Raw genomic sequence first — 12120 nt, 5'->3', positions numbered from 1 at the left:
AAAAGTACAAAAGCAGGAGAAGCACCAGGTATCAAGCAGTATGCCTTGTGAAATAAGATTAATGTATGTTGGTAAAGGCAATACAGTATTGTGTTGCTAGCTTAGCCACTTTAATCTGAGGACATCTGTCAGTACTGGTATCTGTCTCCCTGTCTATATCTTTATCTGTCTGTCCATCTGTGTCTCTTATCTGTCTCTCTCACTACCAGCTGCCAGATGTCTTCGTCCTGTATGGGGTGGCCATAAATGAATCACCTCCTTGTCACCCTGTCCCCTGCAATCAAGCAGCCCTTTCTCCTTCTCACAACCCCTCACTTGTATACCTCCACCCCATCCCTCCATCTCATCCCATGATTTATAACTAGGACTTACTGGACTGACTAGAAGAGTACAAAGTCTATCCAAAAAGAAAACGAACTTTTCAAAAAACAAATTTATTGCTTTACCCACAACTTATTCTGACTTATCTTCTTCAAAATATTCCCCTCCCCAGTTCATACAACATTCCCAGTGTTTTTTCCAGTTCTGGAATGAGTTTTCAGGGATGATGCGCTATTCTCGTAGCAAAGTTTCTTCTGTTATTGTCTGAAATCGGTGACCTTTCAGGGTGGATTTCAAATTTGGGAACAGAATAAAAGTCTGTAGGGGCCAAATCCAGTGAGTAGGGTAGCTTAGGGACGACAGTTGTCTCATGCTTTGCCAAAAAGTCACGGATAAGGAACGATGCATGAACAGGTGCATTGTCATGGTGTCACATCCAGGTGTTGTTTGTCCACTCTTCAGGCCTCTTCCATCTCGCTGCCTCCTGCAAACGCTTCAGGATGTCCAAGTAAAACTGTTTATTGACTGTCTGACCACATGGAACAAACTCCTGAGGGACAACGTCCTTCCAGTAAAAGAAAACATCATCACCCACATTTGAGCAACTCAGGCATGCTTGTTTTGGTCGTAGTGATAGTGTTCCAACCCACTGCAACAACTGCCTTTTTGTTTTGACATAGTATCCGTACACCCTTGTTTCATCATCTGTTGTGACATTTTTTGGAAAGTTTTCGTCACTATTTGAACAGACAAGCAGCTCCTGACACAGTTCTCATTTTGCCCATCTTTTAGCAGTCGCAGCACAAATTTTGCAGCAATGTGATGCATATTCAGTTTTTTAGTAAAAATCATGTTGCATGAAGTTTGCAGATGCCTACTTCTTCAGAAACTTCATAGACAGTCAGGCAACAATTTTCACAGATCACAGCTCATACTATCATGACATGATCATCATCTGTTGACACCAGGTTGTCTTGATTTGGAATTGTCTTCGGTGGATGTTCATTCCTATTTGAACCAGTGGAACACTTGTAACATTGTATACAGCTCAAACAATTCTTCCCATAAGCCTGTTGCAACATTTGAGAAGTGTCCATAAAAGTTTTTCCCAATTTGAAACAATATCACACAAACACGTTGCTCTTCAAAAGCCTTCATTGTTCAACATGTAACAAATAGCCAAGTGTACTAAACACACATTCACTCAAGTGTGTGTACCAGGATGGCTGAGTGACGTGGTGTGATGTGGCGTGTGTTAGACTGAACCTTAAAGTTGCCGCCAAATAGTGCATCCATTTCGAAAATTCAATGCTGGCTCGGAGTGGAAGAGGAGGAGGGGAAGACCAAGGATGAGATGGAGCGTTGGAGTGGAGAGATACATGAGGGAGGGGTGTATGAGTTGGAGGGAGGGCAGCCAAATGGCAGAGGACAGTGTAACATGGAGGTGATTTGTTGGTGGCCGCCTCTTACAGGATTAAGACTTCTTGCAGTGGATACATAGACTTACTGGTACATATACTTGTGCAGCATTTAGGAACTTAGCAAATGAACCTGACAGAAAATCTTATCAGATACATCCCTTGATAACAGTGCTGGAGCAAAAACCGTCATTACATCACACATATACTGTATTTCGTTCACCTTAACTTGGCCCAGATTTTCATCCTTTTGCAGTATGTTTCATGTAGTTCAGTGGCAGAAAAAGATATATGCTGCTGCTGCTCTGCATCATTTTCATGGCACATTTTCATGACTCGCAACATACCGTATTGTAGTAGTACAGTAATTTATTGTTACTGCATAGCATTCAAGATGGAGGCACAATAATTTTAAGCTAAGTTAGAGTGAAAAATGTACAGCCATTAGCAAACTCATTTAATCTGATTAGATGTTGTATATTTCATTCTTGGTTGTTGTTAATGTTGTGGTCCCAGGTTCATCTGAATTCTGATTGTTTTATATTTTATTTCTTGGTCATTGTTAATGTTGTGGTTCCAGGTTGATCTGAAATGTAAACCCAGTGAACTGCAGGCTGAAATTCCCTTTTCCTCCAGTCCACCATTCTCCTTTTAGGGGATATGGAGCAAGTTGAGAGATGTTTTGTATAATATCTGTGCCTTCATGTGGTGGCATCAGTATAACTGGGTAGCTCAACTGTCTGGTTATACAAACATCCCTCAGCTCTCTCCTTATTCCCCAAAAGGGGGATGGTAGGTTGCAGGAGAAAGGCAACTTCAGTCTGCAGTCAACTGGGTTTGTGTTCAGATGAGCCTGGAGCAACAACAACAACAATTGTAGCTAACTTTTTTTATGATTATGAATTCTTGACCTTGATATTCACATTGCAGGATGCACTGGAATGACCACATAATCAGGAAGGATAACATTAAATTACATCAAACTTCCATATTTGTTTTCCAGGATGATTAAATAGCTGCAAGGTGGTATGAAGTGTGTAAAGTTTGGATGTTTGTGCCCATAGGGTGGAGTCAGGATTCTGGGCATCGCAGGCATAAACATCCATAGTTACCTGCTTCTTACCACCAATCAGCCAGAGTCATTTCACTGGGAAAAAATGGATGCCAAACACCACTCATACACTCCTCCATGCAAAGTTCTTCCATCCAACTAGATCCGCTGGTAGTTCTTCAGCCTCATCACACTTCATACCACACCTAGTTATTTACTGTATCTGTCCATCTTCTTGACCTGCCGTGCCTTCTTTCACCTTAACTCACTTATATATACTTTTTTCACCACCCATCAACATCCATTATCTCTGTACAACCAGTTGGTGTGTGTGATCCCTTGTCAGTTCCCTAGCCTCATCACTCTCCATACCTCACATTGGCGCAATCATTTACCTTATCTGTTCACCTTCTTGTCAGTTTACCTCGCCTTCTCCCATCTTCAAACTGACAAATATATTTTTCACATCCTATCTACATCCATTCTCTCCATATGACCAGTCAGCCCATTCCTTGTCAATTCCCTAGCCTCATTTTTATTCCTGTCCTCCCCTCCCCCCCGACTCCAAGCATAGGCTTTACAGCTTGCTCCCATGGCCCAGTAGTCAACCTGTATATATCATACACCTCCAATGTCACCACTTCAGCACTAACACCCACCGTCCATATTGAATACATACTTCAGCTGTTTCATACTGGATTGGTGTATTGGTATTGGCGGGGATAATTATACAACATGTCAGCGGGTCTCTTGGTAGAACAGTTAAGTCTGCTTTTTATGAAATTCAAATCCTTAACCCTAGAATGCTTACGTTATTATCCTCACAGTACTGCTTTCGCCGGGAGAATTTTACCCAATTTTGGAAAATTAATAAAAAATACTTAGACAGTGGATGGTGAGGAATTTGAAAATGTGAGTACGTTTAAGTACTTGGGTAGTGTGATGAGTAAGGATGGAGGTTTGGAGGGTGAAGTACTTGAAAGGGTACAGCAGGGAAGAAAGGTTGCTGGTTCTTTGAAAGCAATGATAAGAAACAGAGAAGTGAGCATGGAAGTGAAAAAGTTACTACATGACAGTATTGTGATACCAACTCTAACGTACGGAATTGAAGCTTGGACGTTGTTGGAAGGACACAAGTCAAGAGTGAGAGCAGTGGAAATGAGTTATTTAAGAGGAGCATGTGGAGTCACATGGAGAGACAGGCTGACGAATGAGGATATAAAGGAGCGTTGTGGTGTGGATGTGGATGTGATAGGAAGCGTTATGAGGAACACACTGAGGTGGTTTGGCCATGTGGAGAGGATGGAGAGCGAGAGACTGACGAAGAGAGTGTGTGTGAGTGAGGTGAAGGGGGGAAGAGGGAGGGGGAGGCCGAGGATGAGATGGAGGGATGGGATGGAGAGGTATATGAGAAAGGGGTGTGTGAGTTGGGAGCAGGGCAGTGAAATGGCGGGGAACAGGGCGACTTGGAGGCGATTTGTTTGTGGCCACCCCAAACGGGATTGAGGCATCTGGCAATAGATAGATAGACTTAGACAAAATTTTTATAAAATTTGACAATGCAGATATCAAAAGTAACTCATATACTTCCTTCTTACATAGTAATAACCATCAGGGTAAGAAAATAAATTTTACCTGAATTTATTTAGGAGGTACTCAAATAAATGCTTTTTTTTTATAACATGAACATTAAAGTAAAAAACACTAACTATGGGCTCAATTGCCACTGGGCTTGGTGCCCCCTCCTTGGGACGTTGAAGCTTAAGACTAGGTAGGTGGCTCCCCTCACATATCACCCTGGCCTTAAATGGGGGAAACGAAAAAAAGGGCAATGTCGGGTAAGAAACACTTTAAACCCAAATATCATGGTGATAAATGCGAGATGAAACCACACCACTACCTATGTAGGTAGGGGGTAGGGTGGATTGAAGGTATAGGGAAGGACAGCTCCAAAGCTCTTATCATAACAAAATAGCAAATAAATAAATCGCCGAACAGGGAAATTTACCCGACGTAAGCATTCTAGGGTTAAACTGTTCCCTGCCTCAGTGGGGATTCCAACCTGAGTCTGTTAGGACTGCAGACCTCCTCCCTACCAATTGAGCCATTTACAATATCTTTCTGCCTTCATGCTGTACCATATTTTCTTTCACATTCAGACTCACTCAAATGATAATGAAGCATTAAATTAACTCATAACTTTGGTGTTGTATTTTTCAGGATGCATTAGAATGACTACACAGTCAGGGAGGATGTTTATCCTTCGTGCCTTGGAGAAGATCTACGCGGAGAAGGAGATCCGACGCTCCCATCACTCACAGCTCAAGAGGGCCGTCGAACAGGCTCTTAGTATGTATATGTACTGGTAAAGTAACTTTAGGGAGCAACAATATAGATTGTATTAAGGAGACTAACAGTAAATAAATCATTTACAGTACCTAACTTCATTTCACAAGTGGGTATTAGGGCTGGGAAGATGGTGGTGATGATAATAATGGTTATATTCTTAAAACTTGGTAGCTTAACCAATGGACCACTATACTCTCATCCCCCAGAGGAGCTGCGGAGTGAGGTGAGTGGGGCAGAGACGGGGTCAGCGGCCCTGCCTGTGCCTCGCAGTGTGGCTCCGCAGATTGATGTAGAGAAGTACTTCTTGCCACTAGAGCTAGCATGTCAGTCAAAGTCAGCACGCATTGTGGTGTTGGCGCTGGACTGCATACAGGTGAAGAGACAAAGTGTGTGTGTATGTATTGATAACAACAATAATTTTGGACTTATTTATTTACTGTAGTCAGTGGCTGAATATATAGTACATAGTCTAGTATCCATAATTAAGAGGATCAACAGGCTGACCATTGACGCTCCTAAGGAGCGTCACTGAGGCAGGAATGAGATGTAGGCACAATAGATCAGACCACCTGATCTTTAACGCAGAGATCTTCAAACCCTTCATCCATCACAACATGCCTTGGGCTACCCTGTTTAGGAGAGGCTTAACTTCCCCCACACCAGCAGCATAGCCAGAGCAGTCTTGAACTTGGTTCATTTTAGACTGGAAATCCAGCACTCTATCAACCACATGCATGAATAGCCAGGGCATTAAAAAATGTGATTGCAGTTTATGTTCTTGGTTTGGCACGCCATAAAAGTGTAGCTGTTGTTGAAGTTTTAGGATTACAGTATATGTAACGTGGTTTTGTTCATCTTTTTCCAGAAACTTATCGCTTATGGCCATTTAACTGGAAACTGTGCTGACCCTAACAACGAGAAGAGGCGACTAATAGACCACATAGTTGAGACAATATGCAGTTGTTTCAACGGCATGTCCACAGATAAGGATGTCGAAATTCAGATCATCAAGGTATGCTATGTAGCTAAAGTGGTTGGAATTGTACTTTAAGAAAAATGAATGTTTAGAAAGGCAACATAGATAGAGGGCATAGTATAAAAGGAAGAGGAAGAAGAGTGATAGAAGGAGAAGGAAATATTTGAATAATAGTAGGAAAAAGACTAGCCACACAGTTATCACGTTTTAAGGAGAGAGACATTTCTTAGGTGCTGGAGAGGGACACTTTCCTGTGGTGGCACTGATATAACTGGGTGGCATCACCACCCAGTTACACAGACATCTCTTAATTCCCTCTCTATCCACTAAAAAGAGGAGGATGGGCTTAAGGAGATAAGTAACTTCAGCCTGCAGTCTACTGGGTTCACACTTGGATGAGAATCAGGTTCATCTGTACTGTGCCCAACTTCAGTATGGGAATTCCTGAAGAGGAAGCTTGGCATCATTTGATGTGATTTTTTTCAAAGAGTGAGAAAGATGATGGTTTTCCCATGTTGTTATTGTGGAAGCGTTGCTGTGATTACTGGAGCTTTATCACTGAACATTGTTTCCTATCAAGATATTAACCCATGAAACCTGGTGATAACCTTTCTCATGTTATTCATGCCTTCTCCTGACTCATGATTCATGGTGGGATAGTCTTTTTGAACTGGAGTGATAGATATAGCTTTAATAAACACCTTCTGTATGAGAAGTTTCCTACGATGAATAAACTCATCTAGTAGGAGCAACAGTGTACTAAAATGGACAGCAACAGTTTTAATTCAGTTTGGGGTAGGCTTTTTGAATAGGCAGGGTTAGATGTAGCCTTAATAAATCCCTTCAGTGCTAGAGGCCTTTCCTGAGATGAATATTTTGTTTTTGTGCTGGAATAAACTGAAAAGGATGTCCACTATTTTAACTCAGCTTAGGATAGAGTCTCTCTCTCTCTCTCTCTCAGCTTAGGATAGAGTCTCTCTCTCTCTCTCTCTCTATGAAGGTGTTGGATTTTTGCTTTAATAATACCCTGCATTGTGAGAGGCATTTCCTTAGTTAAATATATTGTTTCATAGCAGCAAGAATAAACTGAAAAAGAAGTATGTAGATTCATGGTATTGATATGACTGGCAGGATATTGTAGATCTTGTACCCTTAGTATCTGACCTGCCTATTCATTTATTGTGTTTGTTTTTATCATGTTTGTAAGGAGCTTTGTGGTGTTGATGTGGATGTAATGGCAAGTGTTAGAAGTTCCCTGAGATAGTTTGGCCATGTGGAGGGGGTGGAGGATGAAAGTTTAGCTAGGAGAATGTATTACCGTATATGTGAGTGAGGTGGAGGGAGATGATAAGGTGGGGAGATGGGGTGGGGAAGGACAGTACATGAATGAACATTGTGTGAGTTCGAGGAAAGGCAACCAGATGGTGGAAGACAAGGTTACGTGGAGGTGATTCATTTGTGGCAACCCCCTCTGGGATTAAGATGTCTAGCTATAGATTAAAACAAATTAGTACACAGAGAAGAGGACTTCTGCAGATGAAGTTGTATTATGTATAAACATTATTCTCTTAATTTTGTAATGTGTTTTGAGGGCTACTGAATTCCTTTGGAAGAGGTGGCATTATTGAAGAATAAATGCCCAGATTATGATTATCCGATATTATTATGCCAGGACCAACTTGCCTGGCCCCAGGCCCTTACACCCCTTGTGGGACAACATAGGATTGGATGATGGATTATTATTATTGTTATTTTTATTATTATTATTATTATTTTTGTTATTATTGTTATTATTATTGTTATTATTATTATTATTATTATTATTATTGTTATTATTATTTATCGTCATCATCATCATCACTGTCTTTCTTTCCTTCATTCTATCCTCTTCCCTCTGCCTATGGGTGACTGTACACTGAGTGACAAGCCAAATGGTTTCCTGTACACCAGGAAGCCACTTACTACACTGGGTGGTAACCATATGACCATATTATTGGCCTGGTGGTTTAGTGAGTAATTACGGCACTCCATCGGATTGAGCCGGTGCAAGTTTGTTTATATCCAAGGGATGGTTGGGATTTATTGCTCACATAATTCCACTCGGATGAGTGAGGCTGGTCACTCTCATCTTAAATGTCAGGACCAACTTTCCTAGCCCGGGGGTCCTACGTTCCTCATGGTGCAACTTAGGACTGGATGGATGGATAGATCATCATCATCATCATATCTCCACAGGCTCTGTTGATCGTGATTTCTTCAAAATGTGTGAGCATCTAACCTAATCGTACTTAACCTAGCCTAAACATATATAACATAACCTTATCTGACGAAAAAAAAACCATACCTAACCTAATTTAACCTAACTTTATCTTATCCGCAGGCTCTGTTAACAGTGATCTCGTCGAAATATGTGAGCGTGCATGAGGGTACGGTGTTGGTGGCAGTGCGCACATGTTATAACATATTCTTGGCCTCGCGGGATCTCAACAGTCAGGTGGTGGCCAAGGCTGCACTTACACAGATGATCAGCATTATATTTGCTCGCATGGAGGCTGTGAGTATTGTTTATAATGCTGTACTGTACATGGTTGTGTCTGTCTGTGCTGGCATAGCTAATGTATCAGTATGTCTCTTGCTTTATCTACATCTGTCTTTGAGCATTATTTTTATTATTATGTCAGCATTATATTTGCCTGCATTGAGGCAGATAAGTACTGTTTGTCTGTATTCTGCCAGCAGATAAAGTCATGTGCCATTTTTGTCTCACTTTCCTCTGTCCCGCCTGTCATCATACTCTCAACTCACCCTCAGTCTCACCTTCATATGGCATTTATTTTACCTTAAATTGAATGAGTGCTTCACTGGCCTTGGGTTTTGTATACTTTAGGGTGACCATTTGTTGCCCCTGAGTGTACAGCCAATCCTCTCCTTTTTTATATCCTTTTTGAAGCCTTCAGTAAATTAAAGGGAAATGATGGTGACCAAGGCTGCATTTATGCAGATTATTAGTGTTTGATCAGCATTATCTTTTTATGTTTGAAGACTTAGTATTATTTAAAGTATCTGTTATGCAAAGTGGTTTAGGAAATACCAGTATGTTAGAAGCTTTAGGAGGTTATTCTTGGACAAATTGAGAGTAGGAAATGCTATATCAACATTGGCTGATTCTTACCTGTTAGGGAGATTTAACTAATGATGATGTAATATTTCATCAGGTGGAAGATGCAGTGGTGGAAAGCGGGCGAGAGTTCAGCTTCAGCACCAGTTCAACGGCCAGCAGTACCACCACCACACAGGTGCTGACACAGGAGGCTGAGGAAGCAGCTACTGACTCTGACACCATTGCCAACACTGCCACACTGCCAACACAAGACCTCCCCAACCCCAATCCAGCCACAGACTATCCCACAGACCAGTCCAGACCTACATTAGACCAGATTAAACAGTCTGATTCAGTGCTAAACCACAATATACAATCTGAATCGGTACTAGACCCCAATAGACAGTCCGATCCTCAGTTAGATCATCCAGTCAGACAGCCTGAACTAATGCCAGACCAGCTGAAACAGACTGACCCCACACTAGACCCTACAAGTTCTGAAACACCGCCAGATCAGACTTCTGAACTCCAAAACTCATCCCCTAAGCTCCAGCCGTCCTTAGACCACACCCACCCTTACCCATTGGTTGCAAACAACATAGATGGGACACAGCAAGAAAACAGTGATAAAGTTGGAGATGGTGTTGGGAAGGAAGGAGTGAAAAAAATGATTGAATCGGACAAAAAACTAAGTGAGTCCGAGTTGAAATCTGAGTTAATCATAGACCCCACAGTGCCTGCCGGAAACCTGACCTCACAGCAAATCGCCACTGAGTTCGTCCAGGACATAGTTAATCAAGCAGTGGAGGTTGTTTCAACAGAGAACACAGTTGCTAACAACAGTAGTCTTAGTAACGGAATGGTGAATGGCGAGGACGTGAGTAGCCTAAAAGATGAAACGCCAGTGGAAATTGAGGAGCAAAGGCAGGCCGACAAGCACCCCAAGAGTCGAACAAGCATGTCAAGTCAGCCACAAGACGACACAGCTCAGGATGGTACCAGTGGCGCACCCCCTAGTGAGACACTTAACCCTCCATTAACGCCGACATCAATAACCCGAGTGCCTTCGCAGGAGAGCATAAACACAATGACAGAGGACGACATTGCCAAGCTAGCTCATACGCTGCAGAAGGATGCATACCTGGTGTTCCGATCAATGTGTAAACTTTCCATGAAGCCACTCCCAGACTCTCCAGACCCAAGGTGAGTTTCTGATGGTTATATTCTATGTGGCATACAGTAGGAGGTTTTGTGGCACTTCTTCAGTAATTGAAACTTTTCTTTTTTTATGTTATATACTTGTGTTAGAGAGGGATGCCTTTTTGCAGTGTTACCAATATAACAAGGTGGCTTAACTATCTGGTATTACAAATGTCTTTCAGCTACTTCTCTCCCCCTAAGAGAGGATGGTTGACTGCAGAAGAAGGGTAGCTTGAGCGTGCCATCCACTGAGTTTGCATTTCAGATGAACATGGGGTTGCAGTCACTAACTGCCACTAATCCTCAAACAGGTGTTCATGTCTATGTGTAAGCTCTTCATGAAGCCATTCCCAGACGCACCAGACCTCAGATGAAATTCCATGGTTTGTTGTTATTGTGATCCCAGACTCATCAGATAGTAAACCTGGTGGACTGCAGGCTGAAAGTACTATTCTTGTGCAGTACACCATGCTCCACTTGATGGATAGGGAAGGAGTTGATGTATGCTTGGTTAATTGGACATTGGAGCCACCTGGTTATATATAATCAGTGCTTGAATGGTTCTCTTTCTAATGTGCCTACTGTTGTGGTAATATTAGTATCAATAGTGCCCCCAGTCCACTGCCTTCTCATTTTTCTCCAACATATCACCTGAATGCATCCCTTTCTAGTGCCTGTTGCAGTGGTAATATCGGAATCGACAGTGCCCTCTCAATCTTCTTCTCCAACAGATCACATGAACTTCGGTCCAAGATCCTGTCCCTGGAGATGCTTTTATCCATCGTCCAAAACGCTGGTACAGTCCTTCGCAACCACGAGACCTTCATTACGGCCATTAAGCACCACCTCTGTGTAGCCCTCAGCAAGAACGGAGTATCACCCATCCCAGAGGTCTTCCATCTGTCCCTCGCTATCTTTGTCGCACTCCTATCCAACTTCAAGGCTCATCTGAAAATGCAGATTGAGGTAAGTTAGTTAGATACAGCCCTCATTAATCCCAGCTTGAGGATGTTATCATTAGTTTGTGGTGGCTAATGTAGCTTAATATTTTAAAAATTTGGGAAGTACTCCTGATAGTGAAGGAGTTTAATGAGGACTGTGAGAGTACTTCAGTAATGTTGACAACTGTGTTCACAGGTGTTCTTCAAAGAAATTTTCCTGAACATCCTTGGAGCAGGGAGTTCCAGCTTTGAACACAAGTGGATGGTGATTCAGGCACTTACAAGGATATGCGCTGATGCACAGTCTGTTGTTGATATCTACGTCAACTATGACTGCGATCTCAATGCTGCTAATATTTTCGAAAGGTACACTTGATGTATAAAGCACACTATACAAGGTCTGTTCAGAAAGTATCCGACCTTAGGCTCTAAAAAAATAAATAGCTAACCTGTTTAGCTAGGACACTTATCCCCCTCAAAGTAATTTATTTTTTTTAGAGCCTAAGGTTGGATGCCTTCTGAACAGACTTCATATAAATCACTTGCTTGACATTTCCAAGCCAGTACAGTACTACTGACATATGCACCTTCATATGATAATAGATTAATCATCTCAGAACATGACAAATATTAATAATTTAGGAAATGATGTTGGAGAAGGACGTCTTCTCAAATTGACACTCACGTAAACGGATGGCTTTGTTGTCCAGTTGTACAACTGACCCTGAACTTCTTCCTTATCTCCTGAAAGGAGGATAATGGAC

The 12120-nt window shown here is 42.0% G+C and overlaps 1 protein-coding gene across 1 annotated transcript in view; it reads left to right on the top strand.

Moving 5' to 3' along the window:
- Positions 1-5042: 5042 nt before the first annotated feature.
- The window catches only part of Sec71 (ADP ribosylation factor guanine nucleotide exchange factor Sec71), a 79609-nt gene continuing 72531 nt past the window's right edge, over positions 5043-12120 (top strand). The window contains exons 1-7 of the mRNA XM_080268241.1: positions 5043-5139; positions 5346-5512; positions 6005-6151; positions 8496-8669; positions 9331-10418; positions 11147-11381; positions 11553-11722. Of these exons, the coding sequence (XP_080124367.1) occupies positions 5043-5139; positions 5346-5512; positions 6005-6151; positions 8496-8669; positions 9331-10418; positions 11147-11381; positions 11553-11722 (2078 nt within the window). The remainder of the gene's footprint in view (positions 5140-5345; positions 5513-6004; positions 6152-8495; positions 8670-9330; positions 10419-11146; positions 11382-11552; positions 11723-12120) is intronic.

The sequence above is a fragment of the Coenobita brevimanus genome, chromosome 27 (genome assembly GCF_032717465.1).
Source record: "Coenobita brevimanus isolate Jiangsu-jjx chromosome 27, ASM3271746v2, whole genome shotgun sequence".
Lineage (NCBI taxonomy): Eukaryota > Metazoa > Arthropoda > Malacostraca > Decapoda > Coenobitidae > Coenobita > Coenobita brevimanus.
This window is presented reverse-complemented; position numbering and strand designations above follow the sequence as displayed.